The following is a 22449-nucleotide window of genomic DNA, read 5'->3' as shown; positions in this document are numbered from 1 at the left end:
AAATATGTCCAAAACATTTCACTGTGGGCAGTAATATGAAGTGTACAAGTTGCAGGCTTTTATTCTAATCCAAGATCTCTGTGCCAATATATTTTATTTGATATAATAAATTTGTTATAAAAATATACACTATTGTAAGACATACTTTGTTCAATGAATACAAAGTAAATGTTTAAAAAAAAGCAACTGATACTTATTAAAAGGGTAAACAGTTATTCACGTGATAAAGTGAGGATCATTTCTAGGTAAAATTTACATACTAAATTATATTTGCCACATAGTGCAAATAAATCACCATCCCAAATACATTGCTCAGAACAGTGAACTCTACAAATTTAATAGTCCCATTTTCATAATTTTACTTTTTCTTGCGTTTGAGAGAGGTGCTGTGAACTCTCACTTGCTGCTGAACAGGGGAAGCAATTTTCATAGATGCCTTCTTTACAAGGGACCTTTCCACAGCTCCAGGTTTCCATAACAACAGCTGTGCATCCTCTCCACCAGTCAACAAAGAATCATCTGTCATGTTCCAGTAGAATGAGCGAACTGTAGCAGAGTGCCCTCCATGAAGGGTGCCCACAAGGCTCAGTCCATCAATGCCACAGTTTATTAGGTGAATGTTCCCCATAGCTGTTCCACCAACAACAAACAATTTGTCTGCCTTTTCATGGTACAAGCCACCTATCAGATAGTTTAAGTTGCTATTTTCAATGAAGACTACTTCTCTGACATCCAGAATCTGCAACAATGTCATTGGTTCCTCAGTATCTATTTGAGTAAGATCCCACCAACAAAATCCTTCCGTGTGTGTCATGCAATATATCTGTTTATAATCTTTCCCAGACCAACCAATAAAACTTACCGATGAATTCGAATTACAAGTTGCAATCAAAGCATCATCTTCATTTTCCTTGTTAATATCAAACACATTAACCAATCCATCAGTTGATCCAGAGACTACCAAATTGGGTTTGATAGGATGGAAACATATTTTAGTGATATCATCATTGTGAGTCTCTGAATAGGTTCCTAAGGGCTCTTTAGCTGCGCATGCATAGTTTGTATTACTTCTTGCATCCCAAAACACCATGAATGTGTCCTCTTCAACTTTTTCTGTCCCAGCACAAACTATAAGATCACTGCAATTAATATCAAAGCTGATGAAAACATTCGAAGGATAACCACGGAATGACTGTACAGTTTCCTGAGTAGCTAAGCGAATATCCCAACATTTTATTGTGCCATCACTGCACGCTGAAAACAACATATTCTCACTTGTATGAGCAAATCTGACTCCATTAAGTAACCCAGGATGGCCACTATACTCCCTTAGCAAGTGTAACGTTTCTCTATTATATACTTTAATTGATTTATTGGAACATGAAACAGCAACTAAGTGGTTGCTTTCTGCTTCGACAGATTTTGAAACATCTATATCCAGTAAGTAAGTGGGGTCTCCATTTAGTGCACAACGTTTTGCTATTCGCAGATTTTCAAACTGTTCTTCAATCTTCTCCATAGTGGTTGTCAGAAAGACTGTACCCAAAGCTGGTAGGAATCTGCAATACATCAAATCCCAAATATATTATTTGAATTAAACAAGTTTCAATTATGCAGAAATTCCAGCTCTTAAAAATCTCTGAAACAGCAACTTTCACAACAGATCTCATGCATAAAAGTAGGTTTAAATTGTTCTTACACCACAGCTAGTGTCATTTGATATATACAGAAGAAGATAAAGCAGAAGTAAGTATGAATACAGCAGCCTGCTCCATCAGGAAACCATTCTGGTAAAATGTGTTTTAAGGTAAGTATTTTAACTAAGCCTATAAAATCTTAATTGTTCTCTTTGTGAATCATTTGCAAGTTGTTCTAGCCAAATTTGCTTAATAATACTCATAAGTAGGAAAGCAATGTTCTTGACAAGTGGAAAGACACTCAAGTCAACACCCTAACCTGCTGAGCTATATGTAATATTACCTGAAATGCTACTTGGCAGTATGATGGTCAGTTAGGGTCGGATTTGCCTAAGGATGGCAAGATAGGTGCCTTGTGGGGTTAACAGAAAAGCTTAAACAGGGTAGATGCCTAACTCTCATTGGGACTTAGGCAATTAACCTGCTTGGGTGCTTTTCTAAATCCTATGAGGCACCTATCTGCATTTTTACACATCTAAATATATTTGTACATCTGGCCCTTAATGCAAAGGGTAAAATAAAAAATTAAAATACACGTACTACAGTACATTTTTGTTTAAGGCAATCCAAGGTAGGATAACTTAGGAGTCATGGGATGAAATTGAGCAACAGAGAACAGCTTTTAGATTGTGGAACTATCACTGAAGATCAATGGTGAATGTCCTATAGCAAATGAATTTTAAAAATAGACTGTATAAAGCGCTTAATACACTATAGATAAAAACCTTACATTCAGATGCAATTTCTTCTGTGACATTACTGAACTGTCCTGTAAATGTAAGCTATTTCAGTAAAGTGCACAGGTCCTAAAATGTGCAGATTACTCATAAAAAAAATAATTTCCTAACATGAAAAGTATCCTATTCCAAAATATATGAAGTGCCCTACAGGAGATCTCTTTTTACCAAGCATATCCTGTTTTCTGTATTATAAAGCAGTAAGAAATTGTGAAACTACAATACAGGGTTGATGCCAATTCTGAATCAGAAAACTTAACACAGCCTTTAAATTGAGATAATTTGCCATGATGGCCAATTTCTAAGTTTCTGTCCGTTTACAGACTTTAGCCACTATAAAGGAACAAAAGTTTCTGAAATTTCATTTGGTTATGAAAACTTAACAGAAGTCAGACCACATGGCTGGCAAAGTTTACAGGATGGGCTGAGCTTTTTCTTTTTAAATAGAAATCAGCAACATAATTTCAATAAAAGTTATCTAATTGAAAAACCATATACCAAGTTCTGTGGGCCCAATTCTCCCTCCAGTGCCCTTCATCTTGAATAGATATTTATGCCATTGTAAATTGAGTGTAAAACATTATTAAAATAACTCCCACAGATTTCACTGACAGCTTATGCAGACCCAGAAAACAGCAACTACTTGTGTCAACTGACCATTTTGCATGGGCTGGGGATTTGTGCAGAGGGAAGGGAATGACTGTCAGGAGGGAAGTGTGTGGATGGTTTACAGAATCATAGAATCATACAATATTAGGGTTGGAAGGGACCACAGGAGGTCAACTAGTCCAACCCCCTGCTCAAAGCAGGACCAATCCCCAAATAAATCATCCCAGCCAGGGCTTTGTCAAGCCTGACCTTAAAAACTTCAAAGGAAGGAGATTCCACCACCTCCCTAGGTAACGCATTCCAGTGCTTCATCACCCTCCTAGTGAAAAAGTTTTTCCTAATATCCAACCTAAACCTCACCCACTGCAACTTGAGACCATTACTCGTCGTTCTGTCATCTGCTACCACTGAGAACAGTCTAGATCCATCCTCTTTGGAACCCCCTCTCAGGTAGCTGAAAGCAGCTATCAAATCCCCCCTTTCTTCTCTTCCGCAGACTAAACAATCCCAGTTCCCTCAGCCTCTCCTTATAAGTCATGTGTTCCAGTCCCCTAATCATTTTTGTTGCCCTCCACTGGACGTTTTCTAATTTTTTCACATCCTTCTTCTAGTGTGGGGCCCAAAACTGGACACAGTAGTCCAGATGAGGCCTCACCAATGTCAAATAGAGGGGAACAATCACGTCCCTCGATCTGCTGGCAATGCCCCTACTTATACATCCCAAAATGCCATTGGTCTTCTTGGCAACAAGGGCACACTGTTGACTCATATCTACCTTCTTGTCCACTGTAACCCCTAGGTCCTTTTCTGCAGAACTGCTGCCGAGCCATTGGGTCCCTAGTCTGTAGCGGTGCATGGGATTCTTCTGTCCTAAGTGCAGGACTCTGCACTTGTCCTTGTTGAACCTCATCAGATTTCTTTTGGCCCAATCCTCTATTTGTCTAGGTCCCTCTGTATCCGATCCCTACCCTCCAGCGTATCTACCTCTCCTCCCAGTTCAGTGTCATCTGAAAACTTGCTGAGGGTGCAATCCATACCATCCTCCAGATCATTTATGAAGATATTGAACAAAACTGGCCCCAGGACCGACCCTTGGGGCACTCCACTTGATACCGGCTGCCAACTAGACATGAAGCCATTGATCACTACCCGTTGAGCCCGACAATCTAGCCAGCCTTCTATCCACCTTACAGTCCATTCATCCAGCCCATACTTCTTTAACTTGCTGGCAAGAATACTGTGGGAGACCGTGTCAAAAGCTTTGCTAACGTCAAGGAACAACACGTCCACTGCTTTCCCCTCATCCACAGAGCCAGTTATCTTGTCATAGAAGGCAAGTAGAATAGTCAGGCATGACTTGCCCTTGGTGAATCCATGCTGACTGTTCCCGATCACTTTCCTCTCCTCTAAGTGCTTCAGAATTGATTCCTTGAGGATCTGCTCCATGATTATTCCAGGAACTGAGGTGAGGCTGACTGGCCTTTAATTCCCCAGATCCTCCTCCTTCCCTTTTTTAAAGATGGGCACTACATTAGCCTTTTTCCAGTCATTCATGGCCAATGGCTCTGCAATCACATCCACCAACTTCTTTAGCATTCTCGGGTGCAGCGCATCCGGTCCCATGGACTTGTGCTCATCCAGCTTTTCTAAATAGTCCCGAACCACTTCTTTCTCCACAGAGGGCTGGTCACCTCCTCCCCACGCTGTGCTGCCCAGTACAGCAGTCTGGGAGCAGACCTTGTTCGTGAAGACAGAGGCAAAAAAAGCATTGAGTACATTAGCTTTTTCCACATCCTCTGTCACTAGGTTGCCTCCCTCATTCAGTAATGGGCCCACACTTTCCTTGACTTTCTTCTTGTTGCTAACATACCTGAAGAAACCCTTCTTGTTACTCTTAACATCTCTTGCTAGCTGCAACTCCAAGTGTGATTTGGCCTTCCTGATTTCACTCCTGCATACCCAAGCAATATTTGTATACTCTTCCCTGGTCATTTGTCCCATCTTCCACTTCTTGTGAGCTTCTTTTTTGTGTTTAAGATCAGCAAGGATTTCACTGTTAAGCCAAGCTGGTTGCCTGCCATATTTACTATTCTTACTACACTTGGGGATGGTTTGTCTCTGTAACCTCAATACGGATTCTTTAAAATACAGCCAGCTCCCCAGGACTCCTTTCCCCCTCATGTTATTCTCCCAAGGGGATCCTGCGCATCAGTTCCCTGAGGGAGTCAGAGTCTGCTTTTCTGAAGTCCAGGGTCCATATTCTGCTGCTCTCCTTTCTTCCTTGTGTCAGGATACTAAACTCAACCATCTCATGGTCACTGCCTCCCATGTTCCCATCCACTTTTGCTTCCCCTACTAATTCTTCCCGGTTTGTGAGCAGCAGGTTGAGAAGAGCTCTGCCCCTAGTTGGTTCCTCCAGCACTCGCACCAGGAAATTGTCCCCCACGCTTTCCAAAAACTTCCTGTATTGTCTGTGCACCGCTGTATTGCTCTCCCAGCAGATATCAGGGTGACTGAAGTCTCCCATGAGAACCAGGGCCTACGATCTAGTAACTTCTGTTAGTTGCCGGCAGAAAGCCTCGTCCACCTCATCGCCCTGGTCCGGTGGTCTATAGCAAACTCCCACCACGACATCACCCTTGTTGCTCACACTTCTAAACTTAATCCAGAGACTCTCAGGTTTTTCTGCAGTTTCATACCAGAGCTCTGAGCAGTCATACTGCTTTCTAACATACAATGCAACTCCCCACCTTTTGTGTTGGGCTTGTCCTTCCTGAACAGTTGATATCCATCCATGACAGTACTCCAGTCATGTCATACAATCACAGAATCATAGAATATCAGGGTTGGAAGGGACCTCAGGAGGTCAAAAGTTATCCTACCAAGTCTCTGTTGTTCCAGTCATCATAATTCCCTTGACTGTGCCAGGACTTCCAGTTCTCCCTGCTTGTTTCCCAGGCTTCTTGCATTTATGTATAGGCACTTGAGATAGCTTGCTGATCCTCCCGCTTTCTCAGTATGAGGCAGAAGCCCTCCCCTCTCATGCTCTCCTGCTCGTGCTTCCTCCCGGTATCCCACATCCCTACTTACCTCAGGGCTTTGGTCTCCTTCCCCCGCTGAACCTAGTTTAAAGCCCTCCTCACTAGGTTAGCCAACCTGCTTGCGAAGATGCTCTTCCCTCTACATGGGACAGTAAGGGAGGGCTATATTACTTGTTTTAGTTAAACCTTTTAAAATTTCCATGAAAAAAATTATCAGCTACCATGGGTTACCATAGAATGTTCTACAATATATCTGAATTTTATATTGTTATGGATTTGTCTGTAGTGTCTGGAAATAGATAATGGGGGGGGGCGCTGTTCATAATGTGTAAAATATTCATCTTATGATGAAACAATCAGGGCCAAATTCACACCAAACATCAGTTTAAGTACACACTTACACTCACAAAAGCTTAATTCCCAAGTCACAAATAATCTCACAAAACTATTTGCTTCAGTAATATCCTGTGACAATAAGGTCCCCAGGTTAATATTCCACATCAAAGCAACCCTACAGAATACATCTGTAAGTGCATTTTTTTACCACAAAACGCAGACATCCTGTGGAAAGTCTCTTTCTCCCCAGAGAGAACGTACAATATTCTGTCTGGCACAAACGTGTGCACAAGCTTAATCATCACAATTTACTTCTTCCAAACCTTTCTGGATAGCTCTTCCAGATTAGGCAAGCATTCAGCAATGTAATTACATAAACATCGGCCAGTTCATAAGCACTGTTCAGTAGATTGTGAGCTCTTCAGAGCAGGGACTGCAACTTACTCTGGGTTCATTAAGCTATACCTACCTATATAGTGCTTTTTCAAAAATAATTATGTCCTTACTTTTCCTTGATATACTAATGGGGTGAAAAATACTCACCAGATAGTTTTATGACAGTACTTCAAAGATGAGGCAATGGATAAAAAAGACAAAAGACACAAACTATAGTTCTGAGAGAAAAAAAGTGGTTTAATTATTTAACAATGCTCAGATAAACCTGTGATCTGCTTTTTTTAAAAAAATTAAGGGAAAAACATAGATAATTTTATTAGTAACAGAAAGTAGAAATGGAACATGGCATATTTAGTCAAGATCACTGAAGAATTACAACAGAAACTTATGTTTTAAAAGAGTATTTCCAAATTTGTGCCTGCCTGTGGACGCAGAAGGGAAGTGGTCTGCAGAACCTGGGGTAATCTGAACTGTGATGATTGCAGAACATGTATATAGTGGGTCCCAGTCAGATTCTGTTTGTAAGAAAAAGGTAATTTTCCATATTGACTTAAATTTCTACCTCAAAATAATCAAACCTTTTTAGACTAGAAAGGTCAAGTAAACTCAGACAGACATTCTCCTGACAAATGTCAGCCATTTGGAAAGTAACCTGTTTTAACCTGTAATATTGTTTAATATTACTGACTTTGATAAAAGATATTATTCCATGTGCAATTTCTGCAACACTCATCTTGTGTGTCAAAAATTTTATTAACGCAGGGAAACGTCAAATTATACCCTACAATGTGCACTGTCTGCAAAGTCCTACTTCAAGTTAACATATTGGGGTTCTCTAGAAAACAGAATGGCTTGGGGCATCTTCTAATTGTTTACTCCAAATTTTACAGTTTTAGTTGCTCTGAAATACTGGGGGAAAATGTTTTCATGTTTTCCAGAGAGATGTAATTTATATGTACTGGAAGGTGAGGGGGTATGGTCTTTCAATTCTGTTTACAGTGAAATGGCTGAAAGGGGTTTATGCTGCACTTGACAGCTAGCATGTCTCACTAAAACCTGTTATACTAATATGCAACAATCTCTGCTCTGGTGAAAAATACTTTAGTCTATTATGAATTCCTGATTGAAGGTTATATAAACAATTCATGCTGACTTCAGGGTGTAGCTGCCAGCCCTTCCTTTTCAGAAGGGGAAGTCACTGTTGTATTTTGGTGGGAGAGTTTAAATTGGAGGAATAGGATGTGTGTTAAATTTATGAGATAAATAGGAAATAATGATCTTCCAAGCACAACAGAAGATAACTAAGTGTTGGAATGCTGCCATTTACAAGAATATATAAGGCAAATGATGCTATGCACTCAAGAATGTAGTCTGTGATGCAGTGTTACCACACCCTCCATCCGCCAAGCCTGCAACAACTTTGCTACTGTTTCAACAGGTCTCCTAATGTTTTGATCTTAGGCACAGTAAAGCACCTATGAGATTAGAAACCAGGTGCTATCCTTGGAAAAGAGGGTGCACAGTTTGTAAATTAGGTTTAAAATTAACCTGAAAGGAAATTTCCTGCTGTTGTAATTTGTTTGTTTGTTTTTTTATAAAGTGTTTTTTATTTAAATCGTAGAAATGTGGGGCTGGAAAGGACCTCAAGAGGTCATCTAGTCCATCCCCCTGCACTAAGGCAGGACCAAGTAAATCTAGACCATCCCTGACAGGTGTTTGTCCAACCTGTTCTTAAAAACCTCCAATGACAGGGATTCCACAACCTACCTTGTTAAGCTGTTCCAGTGCTTAACTATCCTTATGGTTAGAACATTTTTCCTAATATCTAACCTAGTCTCCCTTGCTACAAACTAAGAGGATTAATTCTTGCCGCACCCTTAGTGGACTTGGAGAACAAATGTTCGCCGTCCTCTTTACAACAGGCTTTTACATATTTCAAGGCTATAATGTCCCCCCTCAACCTTCTCTTCTCTAGACTAAACATGCCCAATTATTTCAATCTTTCCTCACAGGTCATGTTTTCTAACCCTTTTATCATTTTTGTTCTTCTCCTCTGGACTCTCTCCAGTTTGTTCACATCTTTACTGGCACCATTAGAGTTTTCAAAATATGCAGCTGGTTGACCAAACCCACAAGCGCACACAGCAACATACTGGGTGGATCAGTCTTATTGTTTAATTTGGTTGCTCACTCCCCAAACCTACAAGGATCCTGAACAGAGCTCACAACCATTAAAAAGAAATATGGGACAGGTGGTTTCATTTTTATTCCTAATGCTTAAAGCCTCTCCAATTAAGTAAAGGGGAAAGACTAATTTATTAAGTCCTTCATCATCTAGCTCTAGAATAAAGATATATATGTAAGCCTCATCTTGTACTGAGAGCACCAAGTAGAAAAAAATATTCCCTATACATTGTCAAGATTTGGACCAAATTTTTCATTTCTGTGAAAACAGGACAATTATCTTTGGGACAACAAATGCTATATCATCACTACTAGAATTTTAACTAGTAGAGCTCTCCGAGGTACTGGCGAAACCTCATGACGCAACCTATGCATCAGATCCATGTCCTTCTTGACAGTGGAGGTTAGCAGGGAAGCACAGGGCCCAGTACGAACAGTGATTTTAAGTGCTGTTGTAATAACTGGGCCAACAAATTTACCCTAATTGTAAGCTCAGTTGTAAAAATTGCTTTCAATAAAGAATGTTATAAACAGGTGCGTGAGAACCAGACAAAGAGACTAAATTAGTCCAAACATAATAGGCCACACTGATATAATACAAGGACTGTGTTGAAATTATGCTTGGTTTAAAAAAAAAAAAAAAAAGGATGTGGAATCAGAAATTAATTGACCAAAATTGGTGTGTCAGATATTATGCCTAACTGATGGACAAAATAATGGGGGGGGGAGGCCTATTCCTCCCATCACTCCCTTTTTGGATACTTGAAGACTTTGGGACCTTCATGTGACCCCAGATCTTCTTCATTCTAATGTTAAGTGATGTCCTGATCAGACTGGGCTAGAGACAGGGACCCAGATAACATCACCACTTCTACCGGCTCCACAGAATCCAAACCACCACCTGGGATGAAACAGGATCAGACTTTACCAACAGCAGCAGCAACAGCAGCTCCAGGCCATCTCCGATAATTTCTTCTCTTTTCCCCGATAGGACAGTTATTACCATCTTTGACACCATCCAAGAGACTGTCAAACAAGGGGGGAGGAGAGGTTCCTTCAAAAAACTCTCTCCAGCTAATGGGAACAGGGGATGTTCTTAAAATGAAAGCCTTACTTAATATTTTACATTTCAAATGCTTTAACTGTTTTTACTTCTTTTCTCAAAAAGAAAAGGCGTATTTGTGGCACCTTAGAGACTAATAAATTTATTTATTAGAGCATAAGGTTTCGTGAGCTACAGCTCATTTCATAGCTCACGAAAGCTTATGCTCCAATAAATTTGTTAGTCTCTAAGGTGCCACAAGTACTCCTTTTCTTTTTGCGAATACAGACTCACACGGCTGCTACTCTGAAACCTATACTTCTTTTCTGTGTCTCTTAATACAAGGTTAAAGGATTTTAAATGGTGTTTGCCATAGTGCAAAGCAGCCTGAGGTCTCTGTGTACTGAACCATGAACCTTTAATATTCGACAGTGACTGGGTTATGTTAACATCTCTGGCCCATTTATTCCATCTAAATCAATACAACAGTGCCTCCCATAAAAAGGGCAGCCGCCAGCTTCTCTTTAGAAAACACAAGTATGGGCTTTGTTCAGGAAGCCATGTTTTAACTTTGACAATATGGCTAATCACTGCTCTGTATCTAATCTTCCCTCTGTGGTTAAGATTATTGAAAGGTTCTGTTATCACAGCCCTCACAGTCTCTAGTTGCCTCAGAGTTCCTTGACCTCTGTGAATATGGGTATACATAACGACTACTTGTGGTGATCAATGAGAAACAAGTGTCCATGCCCATATTACAAAGTGAACTGGATTGAATACAAGGCCATTCGAAGGAGAACAAGGAAGTACTGGTTGTGGTGCCTTCAGGATGAAACCCAGCTTTATGTTTTCTCTTTTCCAACTCAGGTGGCGCAGATGAATGCCTTTTCCAGTGACTGGGTGAGATAGAACACCAACAGTTAGTAAAGACACAGGTGATGTTGGTTAACTGAGGAAAGCAAATGGAAGATCTGACTGAAGGGATCTGGCCACCATTTGTAGCTTGTATTGGCTACCTCAGAATCTGATTGGATTCCCAGTTATTGTTGGATGATCGCGTTTCAGCAGCGGCTGCACAGCCCTCTTTTATTTGTGGCTAACCAAGAAGTTGTGACCTTGTATTTTGGACGTGGGCTTGGCCACTTATCTATGGCTTTGTCAACTCCCTCTCAGACTTTTACAATGTGTTCCCTACTTGAAGTTAACTCTTAAATCCATTCAGAAACTGAAGCGAGTACAGAATTCAGTAGCCTACTTTTTAAGCAGAGTATCTCACCTCAAGTACATTTCACTAGTGCTTCATTATCTTCACAGGCTGCCTTTGGGGTTCTGGGAGCACTTTAAGGTATTAATTTTGACCTATAAAGCCATGTTAAATGGCCTGGGGCCTGCTTACCTGAGAGACCCCTCCCCTATGCCATACTGCAACAATTGAGATCAGCAGAGGCATTCAAGCTGCAGCTTCCTTGGTTGAGAGAGAAGCAGCTTCTTGCAGGGCACTTTCTGCGAAAACACCCCAACTTTCAAGCTTTTACACCTACCAATCTGAAACAGCCTAAATCTGTGGACCTTCAGGGTATGCTGCAAAGCTCACCTTTTTACTGGCTTTTGGGGGCAGGAGAGAGTAGAGAGAGGATGGAATGGTCCCCTGAAGGGTAATACTGGAAGGAGCAGGGAGGGGAGGGTGATATCTTTTTGATGTATAGGATAGCTGTTTATTTCTGATTTATGGTGGAGTTTGCTTCTGGTTTTCCCTTAAGTGTCAAGGGTGCCAAGTGTCTGGGGTAGGTACATTAGAATTCTAAAGTAGTAAAATAAATATCTGTCAGTTTTGTAGGGCTAATATGTAGTGTTATCAGAACATATATTGTAATGTTCTGTGCTTGGCATGACAGTTATAAACAGCATTTCCCCAGCTAAAGACAGATCAATGAGTCATTTTAATCCAACAAGGTTTTCAAAAAATAACCCAGTGATTCATAAAGTAGATTCCTTCTCTTTTTAGGATGGTTCATGGGAATTGTGAGATTCTGCAGCTCTTCCCTTGTTCCCAAAAAGGAATGTCAGTGCAACAATGTATACAAATTAAATCACATCTCTCTGAAATACACCGTGGAAAATGGGAGAAACGAGCTGTTTATCTTAGAAAGGTTTAATCAGTATGTAAGAGTAACTTGTGAATAGAAACATTTATTAAAAATGAAAACAACCTACAGATTTGGCAGCCTGCTCACTGCAGGTCAAAAATCAAACACAGCAAGCGGTTTGAACAACTGTATGTGGAATCATGCTAAGTTCTTTCCCACTCTCACCAATGAAAACAAATCCTCACTCTTTCCCTTTCACAATTATTAGAAGTTAAAGAAAAAAAACAAAAATGAAGACTAAACAAGCAATCACTGGCCAATGTAAAGCGGTCCACACAGCTGCAACAAATGTGTGGTTTGCATTTTACAATGAAAACACCAAGCACAGCATTGGTTTAGGAGAACACATTAGCATTTGCACAATATGCTCCACTTTTACTCACAGCATAATGCCTTCTGGAGCCTCCCCTATCATCAGCACCAGTGGGGAAAACAAGGTGAATCAGCCAAGTCTACTAATCAGTAAAAGGAAGCACAAGTAGACAATTACTCAGTATATTACAATTCCTTATACAAAAAGGGGTGCCAACATGCTTTACGAACAACTGGAGAAAGGGTTCCAGCTCCAAACTTACGAATTAAACAGACAACATAACATTTAGGATGGGGGTAAGATGCAAAAAAAAAAAAAAAAAACAACAAGGAACGGGGTAAATATACGTGTGTGCTTTGAGAGTCTCAATGATTTTGTGCTATTTGTAAATACTGCAGTTGATTTTGTTAATCTTACTGAAGTGAGAACTACAGAGATGTAGGCTCACTGGAAATAATATGTTTTAAGGAGAGACTTGGAGGTGAAGAGGGTAGAGGCATGGCATATCAGGCAGGGAGGGAATTTCAGGCATAAGGGGCTTTGTGGAAAGTGCAAAGATGAGACTGAGAGAACATGTAAGAAGCAGTTAATTGTATGGCTTGTGCAACAACAGGGAATCACAATGGTTAATCCAGTACAGACATTTGTTTTATCCTTCCAAACAAATCAGCTAGGTCTAAGTTCCAAGTGGCATGTCAAAGGCAGTAAAAATTAATCTAGGGAGATTTTGTACCTGTACAAGAGAGAAAATTATTAGTCCTAAGGGGCAGAAGGGAGGGACAGACAAATAATGTGGGGGTAGAGGAGAAAATATAAACCTCTGTCATTCAGTAAGGCCAATTCCATCTCTACTTCCTTACAACATGTGTCTTTAGGAGTATGATCCGGCTCAAGAACAGCAGTAAAGGCTAAGGGACAGGAAAAAGGAGCAGGGAAATAAGCTTAGGTACCAGAGGCAGTAAAAGAAAAAATGTAAATCAGACAACCAGAAGAGCATCAAGGAGAAAGTCACAGAGGCTTGATACAGGCAATGGTTCTCAACTTTTTTGGGTTCAGGACCCATTTGTAAATGTTTATGGCCTGTCAAGACCCAGAAAATAGTCTGGGGTATTGGTTGGATCCTGCCCCCCGGGGGGCTTGGGTCCTCCCTGGCACTCACCCCACAGTGGCATCTTAGAATCATAGAATATCAGGGTTGGAAGGGACCCCTGAAGGTCATCTAGTCCAACCCCCTGCTCGAAGCAGGACCAATTCCCAGTTAAATCCCAGCCAGGGCTTTGTCAAGCCTGACCTTAAAAACCTCTAAGGAAGGAGATTCTACCACCTCCCTAGGTAACGCATTCCAGTGTTTCACCACCCTCTTAGTGAAAAAGGGTTTCCTAATATCCAATCTAAACCTCCCCCACTGCAACTTGAGACCATTACTCCTCGTTCTGTCATCTGCTACCATTGAGAACAGTCTAGAGCCATCCTCTTTGGAACCCCCTTTCAGGTAGTTGAAAGCAGCTATCAAATCCCTCCTCATTCTTCTCTTCTGCAGGCTAAACAATCCCAGCTCCCTCAGCCTCTCCTCATAAGTCATGTGTTCTAGACCCCTAATCATTTTTGTTGCCCTTCGCTGGACTCTCTCCAATTTATCCACATCCTTCTTGTAGTGTGGGGCCCAAAACTGGACACAGTACTCCAGATGAGGCCTCACCAATGTCGAATAGAGGGGAACAATCATGTCCCTCGATCTGCTCGCTATGCCCCTACTTATACATCCCAAAATGCCATTGGCCTTCTTGGCAACAAGGGCACACTGCTGACTCATATCCAGCTTCTCGTCCACTGTCACCCGTAGGTCCTTTTCCGCAGAACTGCTGCCTAGCCATTCGGTCCCTAGTCTGTAGTGGTGCATTGGATTCTTCCATCCTAAGTGCAGGACCCTGCACTTATCCTTATTGAACCTCATCAGATTTCTTTTGGCCCAATCCTCTAATTTGTCTAGGTCCTTCTATATCCTATCCCTCCCCTTCAGCGTATCTACCACTCCTCCCAGTTTAGTATCATCCGCAAATTTGCTGAGAGTGCAATCCACACCATCCTCCAGATCATTTATGAAGATATTGAACAAAACCGGCCCCAGGACCGACCCTTGGGGCACTCCACTTGATACCGGCTGCCAACTAGACATGGAGCCATTGATCACTACCCGTTGAGCCCGACAATCTAGCCAGCTTTCTACCTACCTTATAGTGCATTCATCCAGCCCATACTTCCTTAACTTGCTGACAAGAATACTGTGGGAGACCGTGTCAAAAGCTTTGCTAAAGTCAAGAAACAATACATCCACTGCTTTCCCTTCATCCACAGAACCAGTAATCTCATCATAAAAGGCGATTAGATTAGTCAGGCATGACCTTCCCTTGGTGAATCCATGCTGGCTGTTCCTGATCACTTTCCTCTCATGCAAGTGCATCAGGATTGATTCTTTGAGGACCTGCTCCATGATTTTTCCAGGGACTGAGGTGAGGCTGACTGGCCTGTAGTTCCCAGGATCCTCCTTCTTCCCTTTTTTAAAGATTGGCACTACATTAGCCTTTTTCCAGTCATCCGGGACTTCCCCGGTTCGCCACGAGTTTTCAAAGATAATGGCCAATGGCTCTGCAATCACAGCCGCCAATTCCTTCAGCACTCTCGGATGCAAGTCGTCCGGCCCCATGGACTTGTGCACGTCCAGCTTTTCTAAATAGTCCCTAACCACCTCTATCTCCTGTGCTGAGGGGCTGGCTAAACTTTGCTCTCTGCTCCAGGTATTGCAGTGCCCCAGCCCCATGACTGGACCAAATTTGTTTGAATGGCGTTATGACCTGGCTCAGAGGGTTGCAGTGTCACTCACTCAAATTTGATCTACCTGGACTCCTGTCATGATGGCTGGGGCAAACCTGACTGGCGGCACTGGGACCCCAGAGGCTGCAGTGCCTGGAGCATGAGATAGGAGACACAGGAGCTGCCACACAACCCTTTGAAACATGCTGGCGACCCAATTTTGGGTCCCAACCCACTGGGTAAAAAACCCTGAACTAGAGCCTCAATGAGAACTAGGGGGAAAGAAAACTACCTCTGCAGCAGCGGGCACTTGCAGGTTTAAACTATTGTAAATGGTGGAGTCTCTGTTCACTTGAAGTCTTTAAATCATAATTTGAGGACTTCAGTAACTCAGCCAGAGGTTATAGCTCTATTACAGGAGAGGGTGGATGAGGTTCTGTGACCTGCAAGGTGCAAGAGGTCACACAAGATGATCATGATGGTCCCTTCTGGCCTTAAAGTCCATGAGTCTACACAAGAAGGGAATGAGGACAGTTTTGTACCCTAATCTTTTTGCTTAGAAACATTCCCATCAATACAGAATATGAAGTTTCTTCTTCATCACTTTGCAGGGTTCACAGAGATGGACCAAGAAAATGGTGTTTGCATCTGGATTAAGTTTAGATTAAGTTTTGGGTTAGTCAGCACCAACTTGTTCTTGTGCAACTTTGCTCCAAAGAAAGATGGAAGTTTTAGAAAGTCAGTTGTTCATTTGAATTTTGGCTGCATCCAGACTAGGATACATATCCCCTTCTAGTGTTGGATTTGATGTGAAACAAAAATTGTACGGATAGACATGGATAAAGAAAATTCAAATATATAGCCTGGCCCAAATTCATCATTCTAATTCTGGCCATCTCTATTTACATTATAACTGAGCAGGAAAATTAGCAGAGTAGACGTACCAAGAAAGGGTAAATTGGATAGGAGGTGAAGCACAAGTTGGAGACCTATTGATATTAAAAACATGAACTAGAAAAGGACAGTTAATAGCAGCAAATGGGATCAGAAAGCAGCACAGGAAAGGATTGCTCTCCGTAATAAGACTACATGAGACACACACATAGAACAAAATTCAGACAGACCATTAGGCCAGATCTACACTGCAAAAAATATTAATTGATTGCAATAATGCTTAAATAACCAAAGGAAGTTTTAATTCAGAAAATGTTAAATATTTAAGAATGACATTGCCATTACATAGAGTACCAGTTGTGCATTTGGCTCCAGAGGGCTATGCAACAGAGAATTCTAATAAAAAGAATTACAGAAAATGCAACAATGGCCAAAATGTTAAATGCCTTTTTGCTTTAGTTTTCACCCAAAAAATTAGCGGTGATTGGACAACTAAACAGTGAACATCAGCATAAATGGGATAGGATCTGAGGCTAAAATAGGAAAAGAACAAGTTAAGAATTACTTAGACAAGTTAGAGGTCTTCATATCAGCTGGGCCGGATGAAATAATCATAGAATACTTAAGGATCCGGCAGAAGAGATCTATGAGCCATTAGCGATTATCTTTGAGAACATGTGGAAAACAGAAGAGATCCAAGAGGACTGGAAAAGGGAACTATAGTACCTAGCACGAAAAAAATGAATAAGGACAACCGATGGAATCACAGACAAGTCAGCTTAACTTTGGTACCCGGAAAGATAAAAGGAGCAAATAATCAAACAATCCATCTGTAAGTACCTAGACAAAAATAAGGTAATAAATAACAGTTAACAGTCAAGAACATATGTCAACCCAACCTAATATCCTTTTTTGACAGGGTAACAAGCCTTGTGGATAGAGGGGAAGCAGTAGATGTAATATATCTTGACTTTAGTAAGGCTTTTGACACTATTTTACATGGCCTCTTAAGCAAACTACGGAAATATGGCTTAGATGAACCGCCTATAAGGTGGCTGCACAACTGGTTGGAAAAGCGTATTCAAGAAGTAGTTACCAATGGTTCACAATCAAGCTGGAAGGGCATATCAAGTGGAGTCCCACAAGGATCTGTCCTGGGTCTGGTTCTAGTCAATATCTTCATAAATGATTTGGATAATAGCAAAGAGACTACACTTAAAAAGTTTTCAGAGGATACCAAGCTGGGAGGAATTACAAGTGCTTCGGAGGATAGGATTAAAATTTAAAATGATCTGGACAAACTGGAGAAATGGTCTGAATAAAATAGGATGACATTTAATAAGGACAAATGCAAAGTACTAGACTTAGGAACAATCAACTGCAAAAATACAAAATGGGAAATGACTGCCTAGGAAGGAGTACTGCAGAAGAAGGATCTGGAGGGTTACAGTGGATCACAACTAAATGAGTCAACACTGTAATACTGTTCACTTGTTTTGCAACATCATTCTGGGATGTATTAGCAGGAGGGTTACAAGCAAAACACGACAAGTAATTCTTCCAGTCTACTCAGTACTGATAAGGCCTCAACTTGAGTACGACACTTAGCCCTGGTCTACACTAGGACTTTAGGTCTAATTTAGCAGCGTTAAATCGATGTAAACCTGCACCCGTCCACACGATGAAGCCCTTTATTTTGACTTAAAGGGCTCTTAAAATCGATTTCCTTACTCCACCCCTGACAAGTGGATTAGCGCATAAATCGGCTTTGCCGGGTCGAATTTGGAGTACTGTGGACACAATTCGACGGTACTGGCCTCCGGGAGCTATCCCAGAGTGCTCCATTGTGACCGCTCTGGACAGCACTCTCAACTCAGATGCACGGGCCAGGTAGACAGGAAAAGGCCCGCAAACTTTAGAATTTCAATTTCCTGTTTGGCCAGCGTGGCAAGCTGCAGGTGACCGTGCAGAGTTCATCAGCAGAGGTGACCATGCAGAGCTCATCAGCACAGGTGACCATGATGGAGTCCCAGAATCGCAAAAGAGCTCCAGCATGGACCGAACTGGAGGTACGGGATCTGATCACTGAATGGGGAGAGGAATCCGTGCTATCAGAACTCCGTTCCAGTTTTCGAAATGCCAAAACCTTTGTCAAAATCTCCCAGGGCATGAAGGACAGAGGCCATAACAGGGACCCGAAGCAGTGCCGCGTGAAACTTAAGGAGCTGAGGCAAGCCTACCAGAAAACCAGAGAGGTGAACGGCCGCTCCGGGTCAGAGCCCCAAACATGCCGCTTCTATGATGAGCTGCATGCCATTTTAGGGGGTTCAGCAACCACTACCCCAGCCGTGTTGTTTGACTCCTTCAATGGAGATGGAGGCAACACGGAAGCAGGTTTTCGGGACGAAGAAGATGATGATGATGAGGTTGTAGATAGCTCACAGAAAGCAAGCGGAGAAACCGCTTTTCCCGACAGCCAGGAACTGTTTCTCACCCTGGACCTGGAGCCAGTACCCCCCGAACCTACCCAAGGCTGCCTCCTGGACCCGGCAGGCGGAGAAGGGACCTCCGGTGAGTGTACCTTTTAAAATACTATACATGGTTTAAAAGCAAGCATGTGAAAGGATTACATTGCCCTGGCATTTGCAGCTCTCCTGGATGTACTCCCAAAGCCTTTGCAAAAGGTTTCTGGGGAGGGCAGCCTTATTGCGTCCTTCATGGTAGGACACTTTACCACTCCAGGCCAGTAACACGTACTCGGGAATCATTGTACAACAAAGCATTGCAGTGTATGTTTGCTGGCGTTCAAACAACATCCGTTCTTTATCTCTCTGTGTTATCCTCAGGAGAGTGAGATATCATTCATGGTCACCTAGTTGAAATAGGGTGCTTGTCTTCAGGGGACACTCAGAGGAGCCCGTTCCTGCTGGGCTGTTTGCCTGTGGCTGAACAGAAATGTTCCCCGCTGTTAGCCACGGGGAGGGGGGAGAGTTGAGGGGGTAGCCACGCGGTGGAGGGAAGCAAAATGCGACCTTGTAACGAAAGCACATATGCTATGTATGTAATGTTAACAACAAGGTTTACCCTGAAAGAGAGTGTAGCCACTGTTCTATAAAATGTGTCTTTTTAAATACCGCGGTCCCTTTTTTTTTCTCCACCAGCTGCATGTGTTTCAATGATCACAGGATCTTCTCCTTCCCAGAGGCTAGTGAAGACTAGAAAGAAAAAAAAAACGCACTCGTGATGAAATGTTCTCTGAGCTCATGCTGTCCTCCCACACTGACGGAGCACAGACAAATGCGTGGAGGCAAATAACGTCAGAGTGCAGGAAAGCACAAAATGACCAGGAGGAGAGGTGGCGGGCTGAAGAGAGTAAGTGGCAGGCTGAAGACAAGGCTGAAGCTCAAATGTGGTGGCACCGTGATGAGAGGAGGCAGGATTCAATGCTGAGGCTGCTGGAGGATCAAACCAGTATGCTCCAGTGTATGGTTGAGCTGCACCAAAGCCAGCTGGAGCACAGACTGCCACTACAGCCCCTGTGTAACCAACCGCCCTCCTCCCCAAGTTCCATAGCCTCCACACCCCACCGGCCAACCAGCCACTCCGCCACAGAGGATTGCTCAAAAAAAAGAAGGCTGGCATTCAATAAATTTTAAAGTTGTAAACTTTTAAAGTGCTGTGTGGCGTTTTCCTTCCCTCCTCCACCACCCCTCCTGGGCTACCTTGGTAGTCATACCCCGATTTGTGTGAATGAATGAATAAAGAATGCATGAATGTGAAGAAACAATTACTTTATTGCCTCTGCAAGCGGTGATCGAAGGGAGGAGGGGAGGGTAGTTAGCTTACAGGGAATTAGAGTGAACCAAGGGGCGGGGGGTTTCATCAAGGAGAAACAAAGAGAACTTTCACACCGTAGCCTGGCCAGTCATGAAACTGGTTTTCAAAGCTTCTCCGATGCATACCGCACCCTCCTGTGCTCTTCTAACCGCCCTGGTGTCTGGCTGCGCGTAACCAGCAGCCAGGCGATTTGCCTCAACCTCCCACCCCGCCATAAACGTCTCCCCCTTACTCTCACAGATATTGTGGAGCACACAGCAAGCAGTAATAACATTGGTTTCGCTGAGGTCTAAGCGAGTCAGTAAACTGCGCCAGCGTGCCTTTAAACGTCCAAATGCACATTCTACCACCATTCTGCACTTGCTCAGCCTGTAGCTGAACAGCTCCTGACTACTGTCCAGGCTGCCTGCGTACGGCTTCATGAGCCATGGCATTAAGGGGTAGGCTGGGTCCCCTAGGATACATATAGGCATTTCAACATCCCCAACAGTTATTTTCTGGTCTGGGAATAAAGTCCCTTCCTGCAGCTTTTGAAACAGACCAGAGTTCCTGAAGATGCGAGCGTCATGGACCTTTCCCGGCCATCCCACATTGATGTTGGTGAAACATCCCTTGTGATCCACCAGAGCTTGCAGCACTATTGAAAAGTACCCCTTGCAGTTTATGTACTCGCAGGCTTGGTGCTCTGGTGCCAACATAGGGATATGGGTTCCGTCTATGGCCCCACCACAGTTAGGGAATCCCATTGCAGCAAAGCCATCCACTATGACCTGCACATTTCCCAGGGTCACTACCCTTGATATCAGCAGATCTTTGATTGCGTGGGCTACTTGCATCACAGCAGCCCCCACAGTAGATTTGCCCACTCCAAATTGATTCCCAACTGACCGGTAGCTGTCTGGCATTGCAAGCTTCCACAGGGCTATCGCCACTCGCTTCTCAACTGTGAGGGCTGCTCTCATCTTGGTATTCATGTGCTTCAGGGCAGGGGAAAGCAAGTCACAAAGTTCCATGAAAGTGCCCTTACGCATGCGAAAGTTTTGCAGCCACTGGGAATCGTCCCAGACCTGCAACACTATGCGGTCCCACCAGTCTGTGCTTGTTTCCCGAGCCCAGAATCGGCGTTCCACAGCAGAACTTGCCCCATTAGCACCATGATGCATGCATTGCAAGGGCCCATGCTTTCAGAGAAATCTGTGTCCATGTCCTGATCACTCACGTGACCGCGCTGACATCGCCTCCTCACCCGGTATCGCTTTGCCAGGTTCTGGTGCTGCATATACTGCTGGATAATGCGTGTGGTGTTTAATGTGCTCCTAATTGCCAAAGTGAGCTGAGCGGCCTCCATGCTTGCCTTGGTATGGCGTCTGCACAGAAAAAAGGCGCGGAACGATTGTCTGCCGTTGCTCTGACGGAGGGAGGGGCGACTGACGACACGGCTTACAGGGTTGGCTTCAGGGAGCTAAAATCAACAAAGGGGGTGGCTTTACATCAAGGAGTATTTCAGGCAGGACTTCACGGAGGGTTCCAATAAGAAATGGTGCACCTAAGTTATTGTTCTTATTGGAACAAGGAGGTTAGTCTGGCCTCTGATTGATACATGGCTAGATTTACCTCGCTGCACCTTCTCTGTGAGTGACTGCAGTGTGACCTAGAGGAATGAGTCCCCTAAACGGGGGAGGAGGGGAAGCAAATGAGTACAAAACAAATCTGGTCTATTTCTTGTTTTGATCCACTCCATCTATATTTTACATCTTTGGCTGGCAGCAGACGGTGCAGAAGGACTGCATGCCATCCACATCTCATGGCTGCCCGGCAGAAGATGATGCAATAGGACTGCTAGCAATCTGTATCGCCTGCCTGCTCACCATAAGATGGTTCAATAAGACTGACCGCAGGACTAAAGAGAATGACCTGGTCAAGTCACTCCAAATTTAGTCCCTGCGCCCATGTAAGCCCAGGCGCTCCTGGCCGACGTGGCCAGGAGCACCTCGGACATGATGATGACGGCTACCAGTCCTATTGCACCGTCTGCTGCCACAAGTCAATGGGTTGCTGCTACTGTGTAGCAATGCAGTACCGTGTCTGCCAGCACCCAGGAGACATACGGTGACAGTGAGCTGAGTGGGCTCCATGCTTGCCATGGTATGGCATCTGCACAGGTAACTCAGGAAAAAAGGCGCGAAACGATTGTCTGCCCTTGCTTTCACAGAGGGAGGGAAGGAACAGGGGCCTGACAATATGTACCCAGAACCACCCGCGACGTTTTAGCCCCATCAGGCATTGGGATCTCAACCCAGAATTCCAATGGGCAGCGGACACTGTGGGAACTGTGGGATAGCTACCCACAGTGCAACGCTCCGGAAGTCGACTCTAGCCTCGGTACTGTGGAAGCACTCCGCCGA

The 22449-nt window shown here is 43.3% G+C and overlaps 2 protein-coding genes across 7 annotated transcripts in view; one reads left to right on the top strand and one right to left on the bottom strand.

The window, feature by feature from the left end:
* Positions 1–205: 205 nt before the first annotated feature.
* The window catches only part of WDR89 (WD repeat domain 89), a 44182-nt gene continuing 21938 nt past the window's right edge, over positions 206–22449 (bottom strand). For 3 of the 6 annotated variants that reach the window (XM_077819504.1, XM_077819508.1, XM_077819507.1), the window contains one exon: positions 206–1559. In XM_077819504.1, coding sequence (XP_077675630.1) covers positions 359–1519 — 1161 coding nt within the window. In that variant the 5' untranslated portion in view covers positions 1520–1559 and the 3' untranslated portion in view covers positions 206–358. Of the gene's footprint in view, positions 1560–6133; positions 8343–22449 lie in introns of those variants that run through there. The other 3 variants (XM_077819505.1, XM_077819503.1, XM_077819506.1) reach the window with 2 other exon arrangements.
* LOC144266193 (myb/SANT-like DNA-binding domain-containing protein 7) lies at positions 16439–19841 on the top strand. Its single transcript, XM_077819510.1, has 2 exons — positions 16439–18778; positions 19369–19841. The coding sequence occupies exons 1-2, from the start codon at positions 18199–18201 to the stop codon at positions 19449–19451; spliced, it is 663 nt and encodes a 220-aa protein (XP_077675636.1). The 5' UTR covers positions 16439–18198; the 3' UTR covers positions 19452–19841.

This window comes from Eretmochelys imbricata, chromosome 6 (genome assembly GCF_965152235.1).
Source record: "Eretmochelys imbricata isolate rEreImb1 chromosome 6, rEreImb1.hap1, whole genome shotgun sequence".
In the NCBI taxonomy this organism is placed as follows: Eukaryota; Metazoa; Chordata; order Testudines; family Cheloniidae; genus Eretmochelys; species Eretmochelys imbricata.
Note: the sequence above shows the minus strand (reverse complement) of the source record. Positions and strands in the feature narration are given on the sequence as shown.

Excerpts from the sequence above, each read along its gene's own strand:
- LOC144266193 (XM_077819510.1), top strand. The coding sequence starts at position 18,199 with ATGCAGAGCTCATCAGCACAGGTGACCATGATGGAGTCCCAGAATCGC. Across the intron at positions 18,779-19,368 it reads AGGCGGAGAAGGGACCTCCG|CTGCATGTGTTTCAATGATC; the intron begins GTGAGTGTACCT and ends TTTCTCCACCAG.